A 20380-nucleotide genomic window follows, 5' to 3' on the forward strand; every position below is an offset into this window, starting at 1 on the left:
GTAGTTGTCCTGTCTGCTTTTGACAGGAACTACAGTGCAGAGGAATACAGTACTAGCAATGCGAGCATATGTGTGAGAGAATGCATGTGCAGCCTTGTAATAATAATCGTTATTAATAATCTTGTGCAGCAATGTGGGGCAGGGCTCTGCGCTTTCGGCTCAGTTGACCAGTAGGGGCACTGTTTCCTCTAAACTACACGCACAGAAGTTTGTTCAGGCTGTGTGTGTACGCATGCGCAGGAGAGGCTGTTTGTCCAGTTTCTCTGGTCGACTTTTACCTGTGAGGTAGTTTCGGTTCGCAGCTGGGACCAAGACCCGACAACAAGTCGGAACCAGAACTTCCCACCGCCGTCCCGCTGAGCCGAAGACGTATTTACACGGGAGTCGCGACATCGAGCGCGGCAGGCGGAAGGTGCTGCTGGCAGGACTGAGCAGGAGGTGACACTTCTGGATGGTTGGAAATCAACCGGTTGAAGCCTGGGGGGGTCCACATGCGTGACTTTCATTAGTATGCGCCTGGAGTCCCGGAGCTGCAGCCGGAGGACGGAGCGGCAGTCCTGAAGCCTCCACTCCCGCTGAGTGACTTCGCGCCCCGGGGAGGACGACACCAAGGCTACTGAGGCTATAGCTGTCTGGACCAGGAAGATGATGGGATTTCTCCGTAGGACGTTCAGCCGGCGCTCACGCCTCCAATACCGGGAGAGAGACGAGCGGGACGGTAAAGGTCCTGGAGGAGGAGGAGGAGGTGGCGGGGTGACTGGGAACCCCCTGCTCCTGGCACATCAGCAGCAGGTCGTCCATGCTCCCGCTGTGGTGACCGGTGGGTCGTCTGTCCACATCCCGGCAGCCGGGACGGCGAGGAGCACCATCACATGCCGGGTCCTGCTGCTGGACGGCTCGGACGTCAGCGTGGAGCTGCCTGTGAGTCCCGAGCGCCTGTGTTTATATTGGTCCAGTGTCAACAGAGTCGACACTCATGTCCCCGGACCACGCGAGGGTTTTATCGACAGAAGTGACCTCATTTTTAGTCCAGGGATTCTGATGCTCAATCACAAACACGTGTTGTTCTAAGGTGTCATTCCAGTCATGCACATTATTCAGCTATACTTTTTGAAAGTGTCAATCAGCTGAGGTACGTTGACATAATGTTGAGTTTCAGCCTGTAACGTTACAGTTGGTAAAATGTGTTCAATGGATGAGGGACACAAACTTAAATTCTATTGCATTTTGGCTTAAAATATATTATCACTTTGAAGATTATTAAGTAGAGTTGAGGTCAGCGTCCCTTCCCTCACCAACACGCTTCAATCACTAACTGCACTAAAAACAATTACAGCAAACATGTGCCTTCATGCCACAAGCTAAAAACCTCTTGAAAGTTGTCGGGACATTTGACACATTAACTTGCTCATAGCAATGTTGTAGTGTCCTAGTGTAGTCTACTCTCATCTTCTGACACCCAGGCCTCACTGTGGACCACAAGTGACCCTTCGTAAACATTTTCAAAGGTTTTTATCTTTTACACTTGTAAAGTCATTTTTATAATAGTAATAATAATAATAACACATGTTCATACATATGTGCTATTTAATTGTGATGACCTGCAGCAGTTGGGTTCATGCTCACCACTAGGAATGAGGCCAATGCTGTTGTCATTCCATTAGCATTCAACACGAGCACTTAAACTGTGAAAAAAATGTGAGGGCTTCATTTTGTATAACTGAAACACTTGCATCTGCGCTTCTGCTAGGAAACTCCAGCTCAGTGCAGAAATACTGTATAAACTGCAGTTACAAACTGAGTGGTAGATTGTGTTATGGTACAGGATGGAAAATGTCCTGAGGCAAAACAAAAAAAATGCTTTCATTTGCTCAATTCTACCTTATCGGTAAGAAGTTGTTTTGTTTTCTTTCAAATGTGGGAGAGATTTTCTCAGAAACAGTGAAGAGGAGAGGCGTTTCTCAAGAATCCTGGCTCTTCTGTAGGAGACTGGTCTGATTTTAGGGTTAACACAGGGTTAGAACTGTGTGAATATTCTTGTTCTCCTTAAAACACTTTTTTGGATCAAGCTGTACTTAAAGGCGAAACAAAACTGTTTGAATAATTTGTCATTTAAACAAAGTTTAATCATAAAAGCAAATGAATGAATAGCTCAAACAGAACACCTCTGACAACATGTTCAAAATTTAAAACTGCAGAAAGATGTACAGCTACAACCATATTGTAGGAATTATCACACTGATGCTGCGTCATAGTTGTCAAAATCCTTCTTCTGGTAACCTTGTGAGTTACAGACGACTGAGAAGCATCCCCCAGTCATACACTTGTGTTTGCTTTACTTACCCCTTCAGCAAACCATAGTCACATTTGTTTGGCTTTAAATTCAACTCCACACTCGCTTGATAAATGTTTGCAGCAATTTATAACTAAGTGTAATTGTTCAGGCAAACAAATGACACTGAAAAGCCTTGTGCCAAAGTGAGATGTAGCAATCCAGAGTAAAGTTTTGGTCCACCCTCCACAAGGACTCATTGTATCGTATTAAAAGGCCTATGCTCTATGGTAAAGTTTGCCCGTAGTAATTGGATAGAAGAACAGTATGGTGCTCTCTCTCTTACTTCCTGTTATACATGTGATTATTGGCCTGCTGCTTTGAGTCTCAGATAGGTGACTTCGATCCTAGCAGTAAGGGAGAAGCCCTACTCAGATTCTCTTCTGAACCCTGCAGGGAATCGACTCATGGATAGGACTGGATATGGTCAGTACACCCTACCCAGGGGCATATCGGGGCCCACATCTTGAGCCAGGCCTCTGTGTTGGGCCCGTCGGCGAGCGCCACGTGGCCGGGTGACACATGTAGGCTGTGGGCCGTGGAACTACAGACTAACTATTTACTCTCAACAGGGTGCCTGGGACTATGACCTGCCACTCTGCATGTGCTTTGTGGACTTGGAGAAGGTGTATGATCAGGTGCCCAGGGACAAGTTGTGGGAGGTGCTCTGGGAGTATGGGGTGCAAGGCTACTCATTGAGGCCCGTTCAATCTCTGGATTAGTGGAGCAGGTGTTGTTTCAAGATCAATTGGTTGATCTCCGATGTGTTTCAGGTGGGGGTTGTTGTCCAGCAAAGCTCTCTATTTACCGGTCAGTCTTCATCCCAACTTTCACCTATGGTCATGAGCTTTGGTTCTCGAAAAGAACGAGAGCCCTGATAGAAGCAACTGAAATAAGTTTTCTCCACCTTGTAGGTGTCTTCCTTAGAGATAGGGTGAGAAGTTCTGTCACTCGGACTAGGAGTAGAGCCGCTACTTCTCTGGGTTGAGAGGAGTCAGTTGCCGTGGTTCAGCTTCTCATGAGGATTCCCCCTAGACACCTCACTTTGGAGGTGTTTCAGGCATGACCAGCTTGGAGGAGAGCGAGGGGTCGACTCGGGATCAGGTGGAATCTGCTGTTCCAGATGGTGTCACGATCTGACACTTCATCAGTTTGCACCCAATGATTATGGCACAGTATTCGAAAATAGAGCAAGCCACTCTCTGCTTGTTCTCATGAACCATCTTTCTGGACCCTTTTGCTCACTCACAGTCTGAATCTCTTATTTCCCCCCATATGCTTCTCTTCCTCTGTGGTCCCTCTGTGGCCTGCCCCTCATCATCTTAGTCGTTCACTCAGCCCTCATCATCCTCTCTGAGCTGCATCAATGTCTTCCTCCCTCTCTGTCACCTTCTTTCTCTACTCCCCAAGCCCCTGATCTGATTTACCACTGTGGGGACTCTGTGTCACAGACGAGTGTTTCGAGTGCATAGGACGGGTGGGTGGCATGAGGAGAGAGTGTGTGGGCATGTGTGCGAAAGTGCTTTCTTGGATGTGTTCATTTTTGAAGGTTGCATGTGTCACAGAAGCTGCTGCATGCATGCGTCACCTCCTGAGGCTGGGTGAACACAGAGCGGGTCATCAGATTTCCTTCTTGCCCTGCTACTGGGAGATCACAGCAATGAAATGAAGCTGCTGCTTGAACAAGTGACGCCAGTTGTCAGACGGGTGGTTTAGTCACAGGAGTGCTGGGGCAAGTCTGCTCTTGCGTCGGCGTTTGCCCACAGGCAGTGAAACAGGTGCGCTGAACTGCCACCTACGACATTGTTAGTCTTCACTGCAGAACAAAAACAAGTGGACTATACACTTCCTTGGCGCTTCCTTGTTGTCACTTATGACATTTTCGGGCAGTCTCACCGAGTGTTCTGTTTTACATTCTCTGATACTATAACTCTTCTGTTTCCTCTTTTATCATGTTGGAAGAAGAGTTATTGAGCTCCAAAGTTCACTGTGATCAGCTGTTCACCCACACCTAGTCAGAGTTACATTTAAGATAGCTTCAAGTGCTAGAGAACTTTCAGTCATTCAAGGGATTTAAAGTCTCAGACTGCCAACAATAGACATGTTTGAAAGCTATGTCCTGTTTATAAACCAACAGAAATTAAAATGCAAGTTACAATCCCTAATTGGTGGGTAAAAATAACCATGGAAACCTGGGAGATAAACATTTTTTGTGTCTTTGCTGCAGACCTGGGCTGTTGAGGGAAAATTTTATTGAAACTGTTACCAAAAATAAGTGAAAAAAATGGCTATATGCAGATTTCCGCCACAAATAAATGAGCTAACTTAAATGAGAACCACACCATCAGAAAAATCTGTCTTTAAAGATGAAATATCACATGATCACACGTATTAAAATGAAGTGGTGAGACATAACACAGAAAATCCCAAATAGTAACATTATAATTCCTGAAGTCTGTTGCTCACAGAACCTAAGTCACGCATTCTGACCGGACATATGAATGAGAATAGCTGCAGATTGGAATCAGATTTATTTCTCATGATTAAAAACTAGCATTTTCACTGTCACCAATGCAGTGAATGACAAAACATTCCCCTCTGTTTCTCTGTCACTTCTTGGTTGGCTGCATTCAGTTCCATTGTTTCTTGTTTTTTAGCGGGTGGGCTGAGGCTCTGCCACAGTTTAAAATATCCTTGCGGTAACCCTGATGTATATTGGTATTATCTCACCTCCTGTCAAACACTTTTGTGTGAGGTGTGAGGGGCTCTGTGAGGAGGTCAAGTCTGAACCACCTGTCCACTGGATGTCTAAAGAGAAAAGGTGTTGATGGATGATAGAGGGATGCCCAAAGTCTTCACTGCTCTCTGTTTAGATGCAGCCCAATATCTGAGAGTTATTGAGTTGATGTGGTGTTATCCCTTAAGTTCCATACAGTCATATAACGGGTTGAACAATCATACCTCAGATATTATACATATATAAAAAGACAAAAAGGCAGGTGTATATTTCTCAGGAGTTTGTTTGAGGTCTAGATGCAGCGCAAGCAGAAACCTCTGCCCCACAAATATGAGGATTGGGATTCGGTGTCAGGCACAGTCACCAAAACTCCAGCGTGGAGACTCATATTCCCTGCAGATCGGATTCCTGCAACAAAACTTGTCCACTCCCAGCAGCCAGGAGATAATTTCCCTTTTGTGCTTTTTCATAGAGCAAGTGCAAAGGCCAGGACCTTTTCGACCAGATCATGTATCACATTGATCTGGTGGAGACTGACTATTTTGGACTGCAGTACATGGACGCAGACCAAGTCTCTGTGAGTATGAGTGTCCTGTAAACAAACAACCTGTCCTCACTTTCTCCAGCGCCTCAGACCTCTTTTTAATTCTGCAGCACTGGCTGGACATGTCCAAGCTCATAAAGAAGCAGATCAGAGGTGAGTTCATCTGAGGTCACTTTCCATGAAGGCAGACTTGTGTTTTGAAAGTGTGCATTGAAGTGCGAGTCCACGTGGAGGCAGGTGAGTAGGGAGCAGGTGGCACTTCATCAAATGTTGACATGGTAATTAGCATTTGCATTAGGAGCCGTACCCTTGTTTGCTCTGCAGCCTGTAACATGGGAAAGGAGAAGAGATAAAGAGGCGCAGAGGGAGGGGCAGAAGTGCTGAGCTGCCTTGAGTGCAATGGAAATAGAAGAAAACCACTAATGCAGACAAATTATCAAGGCACTGACTCTGTTTCGTAATTGTGTTTTATAGCATGTTATGCTACCTTAGCTAATGTCTGCTGATGGATCAAGCTAAATTAATTTGTTTAAACTTCAAATATCAAAAATTGAAACTTTAAATTGACATTTTATTTGATTGAGCTTTTTTCTTTGGGTCCGATTACAATGTATCCCCACTTTTCCTTGCCACAGTTGGTGCCATTGCATCTTGTAATAAATCTCCATGTGTTTAGACTGTTGGAGGAAACAATAAGGTTGGCAGTCACCCTTCTTACTGTGAGGTGTTAGCACCAGCCTGCACCCTTTTTCTGCTTTTGCATCTCTGAAACACTATGTACTGACCACTGCACACTTATATTTACACCGGTTATATCTGGATTCAGTTGCATTTTAATCTCATAAATTGTTATTTCACTCTGCATTCCCTCCATTGTTTAAGTTTCTGTAAGTCTGGCGTCATTTTGTGGAGGCTCTGTGGAAATGTCATTGTCATTATGTTTCGGAAGATTGCTGATATAACTTGGTAATCATTCTGAGCTGTTAAGATTTGTGTTGTAAATCTATTTCCAATTCTTGTTCATCATTGTCAGTGGGAGGATTAGTGGACCACTGCACATTTTGAAAATGTATTGTTGTCAGGTACATGATTTGGTGGTTCTCTCAAGGGAAATAAGCAATATTCTGCCCTGAATGTTCTTCCGGATTTTTAATGACTAGCTAAAGGCAACATAACGCCGCCAGAGCTTTGCTTTTTTTGTTCCGAAATGTTTCAAACTGAAGAAGCTGTATACTCAACGGAGCGAAGAGCAGACTCACATTTTTAGGAATTTTTAGGATGGTGGGTTCGCTCTGTGTAATGAGAATGATTGGAAGGACATTGTCACATATCCCAAAAACTTCATGCTTAAAGCGATGGGTTTTGGCATTCATTTGTAGTGGTGTGGCTCTTAAACGTGTTTCATTTAAAATACCATGCGCCAGCAACTACTGACAAGACATGATTTCCTTCTGTGTTTCAGACGGTCCCACCTTCAGATTGTTTTTCCGTGTGAAATTCTACTCATCAGAACCAAATAATCTCAGAGAGGAGTTTACCAGGTAGAAATTGCATCCCTGTGTGTATCAATATGTCACACACACACACACACACACACACACACACACACACACACACACACACACACACACACACACACACACACACACACACACACACACGTGATAGTATTTCTATCCTTGTGGGGGCATTGTGAGATTTCTCATTGACATAATGCTTTCCCCAGCCTCTCACCCAAACCTAACCATCCAAAACAAATGGCTCACCTTAACCACGAATCTGTACCAAACCTAGAGCTAGTCATAAAGACCCAGTTATTTTGAAGTCTTCATCCTCAAATTGAGGCTCAACCTCGTGGAGGCCAGCCAAATCTCCCCACAATGTCCCTAGAAGGATAGTGTTTTGTCAAGAATTTGTCCCCACAAAGTCGGATAAACAAGGTACACAGACACACTCATAGATCACTATGTTGAACTTGAATGGGGGTCTGAGACTTAGGAACGTTTGTGTGCGTGATGTGCTCATGTGTGCATGCGTGTGTGTGTCTGTGTCAGAGACGAGGAAACGCCTTCGATTCATCTGGTGATTTATTACTTTTAACAGACTCCCCTTTCTTTCTTGCAGGTATCTGTTTGTGTTGCAGCTCAGGCAAGACGTTCTGTCCGGCAAGTACGTTGCAATTTTGACTTGTGTGGCGCCTTGTATTAAGATAACTCAAAATAATCCTTTATTCATCCAACAGTGTGTTCGCAGCACATTATGGTCAATATTAAACATTGAAAATATACATAGAGCAAAGAAACATCGAGTACTGAACTGTCACCTACACGTGGATTTCTCCTCCTCTCTCACGCAGCTCTCATTCTACCCTGTCTGCACTCTCCTTTTGAACTCATGGAGTCTGTTATTCTGAGTGATTGATCCCAAATACTTAAATGTGTCTGTTTTCACTTACTCTACTCCCTCACCTTCACAATATCAAAAAAATGGGTTGAGAGCTGATCCCTGATGTAATCCTACATTCGATTGGACAGCACACCTCACCATTGCCTCACTGTCCTCATACATGTCCTGCACAACCAGCACATACCTCTCCATTGCTCCTGACTTCCTCATATAGTACCACTCTTCCTTTATTGGATAACAGTTTAGATCTACTGTTAGCATTTAGCAATGGACTATAACTACATGCGGCCAGTAAGGCAGGTCAATAATAGGGAAAGTGTGACCTCAAACAGTCGTATGTAATCATGTGCCGCACAAACTCAGAGTCAATGTGCTTCCCCTCTTTCTGCTGCTGGTTCTATCTGGGCCACGAGTCCCCTGAGTGCCGATCTATTATAAAGCTCAAGATCAGGAACAGCAGAGGGCTGATTATTTTTGGAAGAGGGTTGCTCCGATCCTCGTTGACACTCAGGCACACACACACAGTCACTTTATCATGTTTGGACAGCACTAGATTGTGTCACACCAACAACAGGAATGCTCGCAATTCATGCAGCTCATCTCAACGTTGTCCTTCTGTCTGCTCTTCAGATTAAGATGTCCGTACGATGTCTCTGTGGAGTTGGCGTCTTATTGTTTACAAAGTAAGTTCACAAAGACGTTCAAGATGTTCTTCTGTTGAGTCACGCAAGCTTTACAAGTATATGAGGTGAATAAGGAATGTCCCTTCAATATGATGGTAGCAATGAATAGCTTAGATATAACAACATTTTATCTCTTAGCAAGAGCTTTTAATCATCAACTCAAATCTAGATCAATAGGAAGCAAATAGTAAGACGAACAACTCAAGAATTCAGTTTGAGATCATTCAAATAAAGCCCCAAAATTATTTTAAAAATAGGTTGAATGATGTGCTACATATTTGTATTAATTTGAATGGTTCTCCAGGTGAGCTTGGTGACTGTGATCCGCTGGAGCACTCACCCGTGCTCGTGTCAGAGTTCCGCTTCTCTCCAAAGCAGAGCGAGGCCATGGAGGCCGACATCTTCAGCTCATGGTTGGAGCTCAGGTGAAATTATTCTTTGAAGACACAACAATTACAGGACTTCCTAACCAATGGAAGCATGTTAGACAACCCAACGTATTCCATACTTTCAATCATTTTATTACTTCCGCTTTTCAAAGTCAAAGTTCCATACAGAGTCACCTATTTAGAAGAGATTTTAGAAAATTGATCGTTTGCTCCATTTGTAGTGCCATCATAGCTCAATAGAAATCATGTGATATATGATGCTTTATTATTTGTAATGTAAGTGTATGCAATGGGCCGCAACTTACTGAAATGTTGTCATGCCACATAAAATGACTTGGCCCACATTTGGCCTGATTTTCCTCCGCCAACATTTAGAGAGTTGGAATTTAGCTATCCCTCTAATGTGCCCTCCTCTTTCTCTGCCTCACTTTCCCTGTTTGACAGATTAAGGGATTAATCCCTGGTGGGTCTTGATTGATTCTGGGCAGTATTTAACCCAGCTAAAGTCTAATTTGCTCAAATCTCAGATTAGATAACATTTGCATACGTTTGAGCAAGATGGCAGGGATGGACCTGCGCTTTGTTCACTCCAACTTGGCGCTTCTTTTAGGTAGAACCTTAGCTACTTGTGAAGACTGAACCACAGAAGGAGTGAGTGTTAGCGTCTTCTGTGGCGCAGCTTCCACACAGTGCTATTTTGGTCGTGAAATCTGAAGATGGTATCTAATTGTCCATCAACAGGGGGAAGAGCCCGTCGCAAGCAGAAATATCGTTTCTCAATAAATGCAAGTGGCTGGATCTTTATGGAGTGGACATGCACTTTGTTAAGGTTTGTTTTGTACTCACATATGTTGTTCTTCAAACGATGACATCTGAAGGTGTCTCCAGGGAAGAGATGGAGGAGATTATGCACTTGGCCTCACTCCAACAGGAATCCTGGTGTATGAAGGGTCAAATAAAATTGGCCTCTTCTACTGGTGAGTCCCTGAAATTTCTTTTTGACTCGAGAAAAAGTATTAGAAAAGTCAGATTAATCGAACTTATCTTCTAAACTGTAAATGAGCATAAGAACTGTAAAATGTTTGTAGCCTCCATAACATTAATATCATGGAGCAATCATTAACATGCTTTTATCTTGGCACTTTTATGGTTATTTCAGTTGCGGGATTTAGACTCATTTGCTACTAGCAGGGATTATTTGAACTATTTGATTTAAGAACTATATGTAAGCTTTACATGACAATCTGGTTAGCTGGTAAAGCTATGAGTGTGTCATGCTAATTCACTATACCAAACATTATCACAGCTAGCTTTTTTTGTATGAATGAACATGAAATCATTATGTGTAATTTGCCTTATATCCATTAATATAATTTGCATTAATGAGGCAGAAATACTAACAAGCTATCAGGGAGAGCGCTAACAGCTTCAGTCCATCCCGAACACAATCTCGCAATGATAAAGTATCAGTGAAAAAAAAATTCCTGGATCCAATTGTCAATCTGGCACAAATGCTGAAAATGCCGTTGTCTCCCATTGTTTAGTAATCCTTAAAAAAACATTCTGAATTCAGGCGGTGATCCCAATCTCTCCCAAAATTGAATCATTTATACTTTGTCACAATTCACCTATTTCCTGAAAATCTCGTCCAAATCCTTCCATAACTTTTAAAGTTATATTGAACACTGACAGACAAGCACAACCTTATTGGCACAGGTAATAAATAAAGTCGAAATGGATGGTTAAGCCTTGCAGTGATTGGCTTAACCAGCACTAATGATTTGTAACTTTTCGGGTATACTATTTTATGACTGTAAAAGTAAAGATAAGCATTTTCTTTTTGTTCTCAGGCCCAAAATCACCCGTCTAGACTTCAAGAAGAGTCGCTTAACTCTGGTCGTGGTGGAGGACGACGACCAGGTATATGTAGCATATTAGTTTATGATTTCATGATGAAAAACAAGCTGAGCTTTTTTTATTCTGCTCATTCAGGGTCGTGAGCAGGAGCACACTTTCGTGTTTGAGCTTGCAAGTTCAAAAACCTGCAAGCACCTCTGGAAATGTGCCGTAGAAAGCCACGCCTTCTTCCGGCTGCGACAACCAACGACAGGAAAAACCAGCCGTAACGACTTCACAAGACTCGGTTCCCGCTTCAGGTTCAGGTAAAGCTCAGATCAAATAAGTGCTTATGGCCCCTGGTGGAGCCTGAATCTGAGCGACGAGGTGTCGCATGATACAGAGCCTTTATATCTATGGTTACTGTGTATCTATGGTTACACAAACCTGTTCCTATGGTGACTCAGATATTCACTTTGTATTGTTTGTTTTCTTGTGACTATTGGCAGTCAAACTCAATTCTCCTGCTTAAAGGGCACTTTCTGACGTCACTCATCGCTTGTGTTTGTCTATTAAGTGATATTCATTTAAAATCCAATATCTAGGTGACATTTACATGCCTGAAGATTTGATTTACGCGTCTGTCCCTCTGGTTTCTGCTGTTAGCGGAAAGTGTGTATATAGAATCAAGCTAGCAATTCCCCTATGTATTTCTCTTAAGCTGTTGAAATGGATGGTAATTAAAAACACATCTACATCTCAATTGTGGAGGATTATGGGTTCCCTTGGCCCATGACCACGTTTTCCCCGTTTTTTTTTCCCTGTCAAAACATGCCACTTTTGTTGTCCTGCTGAAGAATTGACAAAACATTTGCCTCGGCTGAGCTACTTACCTTAGTTGTTCAGCTCCGAAGGACATGACGGCTTCGCTATTAGCCAGATGAGGTTTTCGTGGATAAATGAAATAGCTAGTCAGAGGAGAGCTATTCTATCCTATCAGAGGGCGAGGAAGGCGCTACCTTTGCCTAGCATCCGAGAATTCGCAAATTTGACTTAACATTGACGGTAGTACTGGTTGGATATGCCCAATATCCAACCAGTTAGATATGGATGTTCCCAACCCCTGTAGAATCCATATTATCATTAGCTAATTCCCAATGACTCATTTAAGTTAAACAATTTACATTATTTTTTACATTTATTGATGGTTTTGCAGCTGAAAGTGTACTGTTTTATGTGTCCACCTCTTTCAGTCTTAGTGTAAAAATCTCTTTTTTTCATTTTAGTGGCAAAACAGAGTACCAGGCCACCCACGGTGGCCGACTGCGACGAGCCAGCACATTCGAGAGAAGACCAAGCAAACGTTACCCCTCCCGCACCCAGTCACTGGGCAAAGGTCTGTCTTATCAGCTTGTTTAGTTCAGTCACGTCCACCTGAATGTGCCTGAATGTGTAATCCTTAAAGGTCACAGACTGTATAATCTGTCATCATCCTTAATCCTCCACGTTTGAGTCGGGATGTATAAAAACTGTTTGAAATATATCATGTCTTTGAGATAGGAGATGGTGAAATTGCATCTGTGGATTATGCAGTTACAGGAATTTATTTGACAATCACGGAACTCATTGCTGTCTAAATAATCTTCGAGTCAAGATGAAATTAAAGGTGTCCCTTCTTTGTTGTTTACAATTCAATGTAAATTTCAATGTTAACTGTAAAATAGGACCTAAAATTCAGTAGCAAACTAGAGGTAAATCACTCATCTGAACCTTACATCAGACTGTTAGTCTTGATGATTTGTCTTATTATATTCACATCCCTCTTTTGACTGACATTTTTATGTGTGCTCTGCATTAAATTGGTGACCTGTCCAGGGTGCCTCTCTGTGTCCCTGTGTCGTAAAAAATAATGAGACCTGTATGGTCCGGACTGTCGTGTGAATCTAGACTTCCACATAAACCCTCTCAACTGTTGCCAAAACTGATGTATGTTTTTAGTATTAAACACCCCTGACCAAGTTGAGTAAGTTGAATTCACAGACAAATGAACTCTGAAATGACAGGGATGTTGCGACTATGGTGAAGGCTAACTACATGTCTTGTGGTTAATTATTATACGTAGCAAAGGTTGTAAAGAGCTGCGAATGAACTTGCAGTTATGAGTTGTGTGTGTATGAGTGAGTATTGCTAAGATCAGGAAGTGTTTTCAGGCGGCCCATTAATGGAGAGACACCTTTTTAAGTCTTGCATTGCATTATCCTTATGATTCTCATTTTACTTAAATTGATGTTGTCAGTTGTCAGACGCCATATAACGTATTCACTTACAAGCACTGCAATTTATTTCTTTATAATCTTGTCAATCTGACATTGGTGCTGAATTCCTCTTCTATTTGCAGCTGCCATTTCTCCCGCCAAGCCATCACATATCAGGTAAAATAACTTGATTTGCATGTCATTGTAGTCAGACTTGAGTCTGTAGTCGACAGTGATGTTCTGTATTTCTTTGAAAGACTATGTATATATGTTAGCTACTTATTAGCTTAGTTATGAAGTATGCAGTACTTCAAAAACGGTACCGTAAGTGGTCACAGAGGGATAATGTTCTGTTGTCTGTTATCAATAATTTGGTGTCATCTGTTTCAGCACCCATGCCAGCCCTGATCCCAGCATGCATCCAGTTAGTGAACTCGGCCTACTTACACACGCACACACTCTCGCAGCATCTGATCTGGGTCGGCAACCCTGATAGCATTTCATTTCATTCTGTCTTCTGCTCCCTCCTCTCCAGTACCACAACATTCCTATTGGCCATGAGTCGTGGCACACCGCACATCCCGTAGTCAGCACTCCACTGTACCTGCAGCCCTCTGGACACACACCACCACACAGGTGAGGGAACTGACTGAAAGGCAAGGATTGGATATGTATTCCTAAAAGTTGACTGCAAGGACAGGTTAGGGTTAGTCACTCATTCATTGTCACGCTGATGATCCCTGCATGCGTGTCCTTCCACCTCCATGTGTGCGTCTGTGTGTGTTCAGGCCTTCTGCCATTGCTGAGAGTCCTGTGTGCAGTTTCCCTCCCACCCCTCCCGAGCGAACCAGCAGCATCCACCGTGGATCCCACAGTTTGGTTTGCAAGGACAAGGTCATGACTGCACTTTGACCTTGCTTGACAGCAAGACTTTCAAACAGACTGGTACAAACTCTCAGTGCACAGGAGGTCATCTTCATTACCATCACCATCCATCTTACCACACACTTTGAACCCTTTAAAGGACCCTTAAAATGCAGAAACATTTTAGTTGCTTTGTTCACTTGCAAACAATCACCGTGAAACATAAGCAGGGTTTACTGCTGATTCTAGGGCATCTAATTTAAGGCAAGACTGTAATTGAACCAAATCATTTACATTTGATAATTCAAAAAGATGTTTGTGCTGCTTAAGGGTTTTTGCTGCTTTGTTGTAGTGAGAAATAGAAGAATCCAAATCTGGGATGGTGCATTAAACTTTGATATCAAGATATGGATTGAATTCTTCAGACTATTGTTTACATCAAATGTTTGTTTTTGTTATAAGAAAGTGCCTTTCGGATCCTGTTATTCAAATAAATGTGTGTGTCCTGAGATCTGTCCTTGAGTGTGTTTGATGGCTTCGTCCCGGTGGCTCGTGTTTGATCATCCTCAGTTTCCCCCTGAGCGGACCAGCGTCTGACCATCAGCCGAGTGTTGAAGAGAATGAAACATTGTACCCCGGGAAAGTCCACCACCATTACCGCCACCATACTCACAGCCAGGACACACTCTATCACGTGCACACCCAGAACAGTGAGTAGAGACACCAACTGATGGGTCGTTCTGCTTCTCATGTGCGAGTCTCTAATAAGACCAATGTGTCAGAACGTCGAGCTCCTCCCTGCCCTACAGGTGCGTTGGACCTCTCACAGTCCCTCCTCCAGACCTTGGACTCAGACAGTGATTCTCCTCCATGGCCTTCGCTGCACATCAACATGGTCAGACTCGCTGCCCAAAAGTGGGGTTGAAATGCTGAAGTGATTTATAAGCTGCATTCTTTAATCTGCTCTCTGTGCAGGGTGATGACAAGCTACTTTCGGAGAAGTCTCTGCACCCTCCGCCATCTCCGGCGTTGCACCCAGATCACCTCAAGTGTAACATCCTCAAGGCTCAGATGGAGGCTGTTTTTAGAGTCGGTCCCAGAAATAAACGTTCTTGACTTTGAAGTGTAACTAATGACCCTGGTTTTTTTTCTAAATGATCTTTTAATTGCATCCTTTGTGCCAAATGTAGAAGGAGACACCAACAACACCAAGGGGGAAGAGCGCAAGTGAAACGATAAGTGACAGGCGAGTGGTCTCTTTAATGATGAACAAACCACATAAAATCATTTTCTGCTGTAGTGCTGTAAGTGTTTGTCATAACGCTAGAATCCACGGTCTTCTTTCGGGTTGTGTGAATGACATTGATGTTACATGTATAATGTTGGACGGCATACTTCAGAGAACAGCAGCTGAGCAACTGAGTGTTTCTTCTGTAGCAGTGTGTTCACAAAATGCCGATTGTATTCTATCTATTAACACCATCTGTTACTCTAAGGTACAAGAGCAGAGGGTGCAAGTATCATTGAGATCATTTTTTGTCAATGGTATTTGAAATGCTAAAAAAGGTGTCAAATCATATTGGATAAAATTTTATGTTAGTACAGATGTGAAGAAGTGGATTGGTGGAGGCCTTCTCTCATTTGAAAAACAAACGTTTTTCTTTCAAGTAACAAAACCCAGGATATGTATGCTCTCCTTAGATTTCAGAACTCATCTCTGGACTCAGCTGCGTCCACCTTGGCGACAGATAAACCCCTGCGCCTCAACCTACCCGCAGAGATTATCCGTCCAGAATCAAACTCAAGCAGCAACCGTCGAAAAAGGCTGGTCAGACAGTTCAGCTTGTAAGTACGCAGCAGCTGTGATTTCTGAGGGTCGGTCTTAAATAGAAGGAAATTGCTTCCAGGAAAAAAAAGAAAGCATGAAACAGATGAGATGCACTGCTCAAATCCTTACGCCTGTTTTATTGTGTTGCTCATCAGTAACCATGAAGATGAAGATAATCTCCCGGAGGCACTTGCAGCGATCAGTACAGCAAAGTCTGGATCCAGCAGCTCATTGGACAAACAGATACAGCCGTCAATATACCCGCAGGTAACTCAACAGTAGGTAAACTTCTTCTGGGTGTGACTGTCCTTGCATGTGGTCCATTCCAGTGCCTGAAATATAACTCAAGTAATATACACTACATTGTTGGTCTACTCTCACATTTCTGTTTATTGGCTCAAATAACCAGTTCTGATGGTACGTTAAGACTCTAAAGAGGACTTATTCCAGTTATTAGACTTTCCTGACTTATGTATTTTTTTTAAATGTTGAAGTCTTTCAATCCATGGTGCACTAAGTCTGTCTGGCTTTTATAAAGTTCTCCCCTGCCTCTAGTAACCTTGCTCTTGCTCAGACTCCGCCCACCTCCAAATTAGATGGCAGCATGTCTGCAGATCAGAGATGCAATTTGTGTTATTCAAGTGAGTTCAGCGTTTTCACACAGTTATGATCATAATTAAGTGTCGTGTGTGAATATGAACAACACACACACACAAATGCGTTTCAGTAGACACAGCAGTTTCCATCAATAGAATAGAATAGAATTTATTGCCATGGTCAGGGGGGGTCTCACCAACTAGGAAAGTGCTTCGAAATAAAGTGCTGTTAATAAATAAAATAAAATAAACAAACAACAACAAAGGCTGATCACAAATTCAACAGTCTGATGGCTGAGGGGAAGAAGCTGTTCCAGTGATGGGAGGTTCTGGTCTGGATGGACCGTAGCCTTCTGCCAGAGGGAAGAGGAACAAACAGTCCATGACCAGGGTGAGGGACCTGATGGTCAGCCCCCATTTGAGGTCCTTGGTGATGGTGGTGCCCAGGAAGCAAAAGGAGTCTTCAATGGAAAAAATATTGTTGTGACTATGCACTCACTCACTCTTCAAACCACCGTGTTTCACAGTGTTTCATTGTTCTGATGTGCAATAAGTGATCCAATATGATTTTAGTAAACCCTTAAATCCCCAAGATCGGTCCTTTTAAAACTTCTACCAGCCAAATGTACTTTCTCAGAACAACGTGAAATAAAAGACCCACACCAAAGGGACGACGACTAGTCAGTTGCATTGGATCTTACAATCTAACTTACAACACTGTTATGTGTACATTGTATTTCATATATTTAAACAAGCAAGGACTTACTTTTGCTATAATTAAGGTTAAAAAAAGTATCAGGAGGCTTATTCAGAACTGTGTAATTTAGCTGCTGGACTCTGTGTGTGTTCTAGGTGGACAAGTTACCAGCACTGAAACTGGGTAGTCCCTGCTGCCTTTCCCCCACTCCTTCTCCTCACCTGTCTCCCTCTTACTACCGTAGCTCCATCCCTCAACCGGTCCCTTACCTTGTTGCCCCAAATGACAGGTAATCTATCGTGCTGATATCTGTTTCTATGATCATGCAAACACCTGATTCATATTTCATCTTTATCCCTTGAATGCCTTGCCAAACATGATGCCGTTTCAAACGTACTTTTTTTTATTTGATTAATGGTTGAAAAACGATCTCTGTTTTTGTAAAGCGATCCTTTGTGTTATTTATACATTATTTGTGTCAAAGTAACATTTCTATGGTTAGTGAAGTGTAGAACTTGATGTCAATTTCTCCTGAAATCCTATGAATTAGGACTAGACTGCAATACCAACATGATCAGAATGGAGAAATGCCGAGGTCCATGAATGCATTGCACCTCACGTACGTGAGCAGCTCTTGTGCTACGGGTACATGGAAACAAGCACTTGCTCTGAATGAAAACACTGAATGTAAACACGGCTGTTGGAAAGTGACCTAATTCAACTCATTCAAATGCAATTTTATTTGAGAGGGGTTTGTTATGTCGATCACTGTTTGCGAGTGTGGACTCAGTTTTGTGTCGCTGAACCTGTTTACTCCATGTAACATGACTGGTAAACTAATTCTTTTAAACATGAGTCCCCCTGCATCCTCCATAGCTGCAACTGACCACCAGCCCCATTCATGGAACTCAGCCATTTCCTAGACAGTAGACAGTACATCAGAGAATGTTGCGCACTTCAGAGAACTAGAGTTGCGTATACTGTGTGTTTGTACGCCCACCGTGGACAGGTGACCGTGATCTGCTGCTCAGGCACCAGGGGAAAATCAAAGGATCAGAAAACACTGAGAGCAAGCGAGAGAGGAGAAGGATACACGGAAGCCAATTACCTACAGATGAGTTGATTCGACCTGGTGCACATTGGTGGAACCAAGGTGCTTAAGAAGGGGCGGTAGATTATCTATAGATTAGTTCCAGCTGTGTTCCGAAACCAAGAGGGAAGCTCCAACAAAACCGGGAAGAGGAAGGAGATGAAAACGAAAGTGGTACAAAATAATAGCGAATCATGACAGAACAACAACAACAACCTGGGCTTTGATACCTGGCGACTGAAGGCATAAGCCAGGACTCCATGAGTCCAAGGCTCCCTAACCACAGGGCGGGACTGGCCTGCTAAACCAGTGCACACAGAAAGTTCTGACTCCATCACAACAAACAAGATACAATTGCACTGTTACAAGGTAGAGAGGTGAGAGTGGAAGCCTTGTCACACACAGGCAACTCTGACCTGAGCCTGTACAAACCAAGCATCTCTGCAGGCTGGCAGTGGGAAGAATATCCACTGCCATTGATAAAACATGGGTTTACCGGTTGGAATTCTCACAACTGTTGACTGCTTTCTCATGAGTTTCAAAGGAAAATGCTGCCGCTGTCTGGGCAGCAAGTTGATTATTCTCAGTAGCTTTCAAGGTATACCAGTAGTGAAGCCCGGTCATAGGGTGTGAGACAGAAGTATAAACATTGTTGGACACAAATACAAGTCTGCTTCACATCCTATTTTGAAGCGCATGAGTATGTGAGATTTGTGTTATGTTCAATGACCGTAGGAAAAAACAGTGTTGGAAGAGTTCCGATTTAAAACAGTCCATACCAGCATATCCAAAAGCGATCTGAGAAATCAAACATGGCATTGCAAAAATGAAAAATATTCTTAGTTCAAGACTTCACTGATGGGTACACTGGAGACTGGCTGGAGACGAATAAGAATCCCAATAATGAAATCCAGCACAGGAATGGATCAGACAGGTGAGTTCAAAGGCACAGAGAGGAGACAGAGACAGAGGGAAGACCAATGTTTGTAGTTGCTATTCTCTGGCGAGACACTCAGGGACACATAGCTCCTCATGACAAGCCTCCTTCTCCAGCCTGCAGGAGGAGTGAGCCGAAACAAGTGGAAACAGATCTACCCCCAAATAAAGTCAATATCAAGAACGATGACAATTTGATCATTAAAAAAAAGACACCACAAGGTCCCTTTCTAATAAAGAACATATGGTTATGAATATACAGGAACTGCGTACAGTGTCTTTGAATTCTAAACTGTGATAAAGCGATCAACACCCTGCTCAGAGCCGCTGCAAACTTTGTTCATCTCAAATGACTGATCTAAACACTTGCACAGAAATAACAACTGGATTCTCCTCTGTCTTCAGCACTGACGGAATCAGACTGGACAGAGAAAAGATACTCCGAGCCCTCCTGATGACTGAGCTCTGACCTCTGTGCATGGATCATGGGAAAGTGTCTATAGACCCAAAGGTGCTGACTGTCAGAAGTCAGAATTTGTACATTTCTCTTTATATATTTACAAAAATGCTCAATATGTAATTTTGAATCTTTGTATGTCCGTCCACTCCATGAGCTGAATGCTGCCGATGTGGTTGGTGCTGCCTGCATGTTGAATATTTGTGTCTCCAAACTGCCTCAGACAGTGTGTCATCCATTCATTTCATAGGTTTAAGTCCATCAGATACTTCAGACAAATACAGCACAGATTAGATGCAAAACCCACCAACATAATTGCTGCACAGCATCTGGATTGTTTCTTCTGTAACATCTGTAACTCGCTCTTGGGAATGACTTCACCATTCCTGTTACACTGCTCACTTTTTGTTTCCATCTCCATGGATTTGCCATGATCAGAATCTGGTGTTATCACCTGACACTGTTCATTTATCCAAATTTGGAGCGTTCGAATGGAACATTGTCAATAATGCAAATTGTTGTCTGCGTAGAGAATGTTAATTCAGAGTGTTAATACCCTCCCACCTAAATGCGATGGGGATTCAGGATGGAGTTTGCACTGCTTTACTCAGATGGTCCACTAGAGAGAGACAATGTGCAGCAGGTTAACGATTTGTGTATCTCGAAATAAAGTTTTACCAGAGAAACAACGACATTCTGATTCAATATGCGTTTATTTTTCATATATCAA

General features: G+C 43.0%; 1 protein-coding gene across 4 annotated transcripts; it reads left to right on the forward strand.

Annotated features, from left to right (window-relative positions):
- Nucleotides 1-204: 204 nt before the first annotated feature.
- epb41l4b (erythrocyte membrane protein band 4.1 like 4B) lies at nt 205-20344 on the forward strand. Of its 4 annotated transcripts, none has more exons than XR_008416678.1 (23): nt 205-921; nt 5542-5646; nt 5724-5766; nt 7076-7154; nt 7738-7782; nt 8650-8702; nt 9007-9127; nt 9833-9920; nt 9980-10068; nt 10942-11011; nt 11084-11253; nt 12214-12323; nt 13326-13359; nt 13573-13606; nt 13718-13818; nt 14617-14756; nt 14829-14941; nt 15022-15135; nt 15237-15292; nt 15748-15891; nt 16030-16152; nt 17323-17456; nt 19599-20344. XR_008416678.1 is itself a non-coding variant. In XM_053887484.1 (23 exons), the coding sequence occupies exons 1-23, from the start codon at nt 646-648 to the stop codon at nt 19660-19662; spliced, it is 2295 nt and encodes a 764-aa protein (XP_053743459.1). In that variant the 5' UTR covers nt 206-645; the 3' UTR covers nt 19663-20344. The 4 variants fall into 4 exon arrangements, 3 of the variants coding, with proteins under 3 accessions (XP_053743459.1, XP_053743460.1, XP_053743461.1); XM_053887484.1 differs by having other exon boundaries at nt 206-921; nt 16030-16141; XM_053887485.1 differs by having other exon boundaries at nt 206-921; nt 14856-14941; nt 16030-16141.
- The last annotated feature ends 36 nt before the right edge of the window (nt 20345-20380 follow it).

The sequence above is a fragment of the Synchiropus splendidus genome, chromosome 15, assembly GCF_027744825.2.
Source record: "Synchiropus splendidus isolate RoL2022-P1 chromosome 15, RoL_Sspl_1.0, whole genome shotgun sequence".
Classification (NCBI taxonomy): domain Eukaryota; kingdom Metazoa; phylum Chordata; class Actinopteri; order Syngnathiformes; family Callionymidae; genus Synchiropus; species Synchiropus splendidus.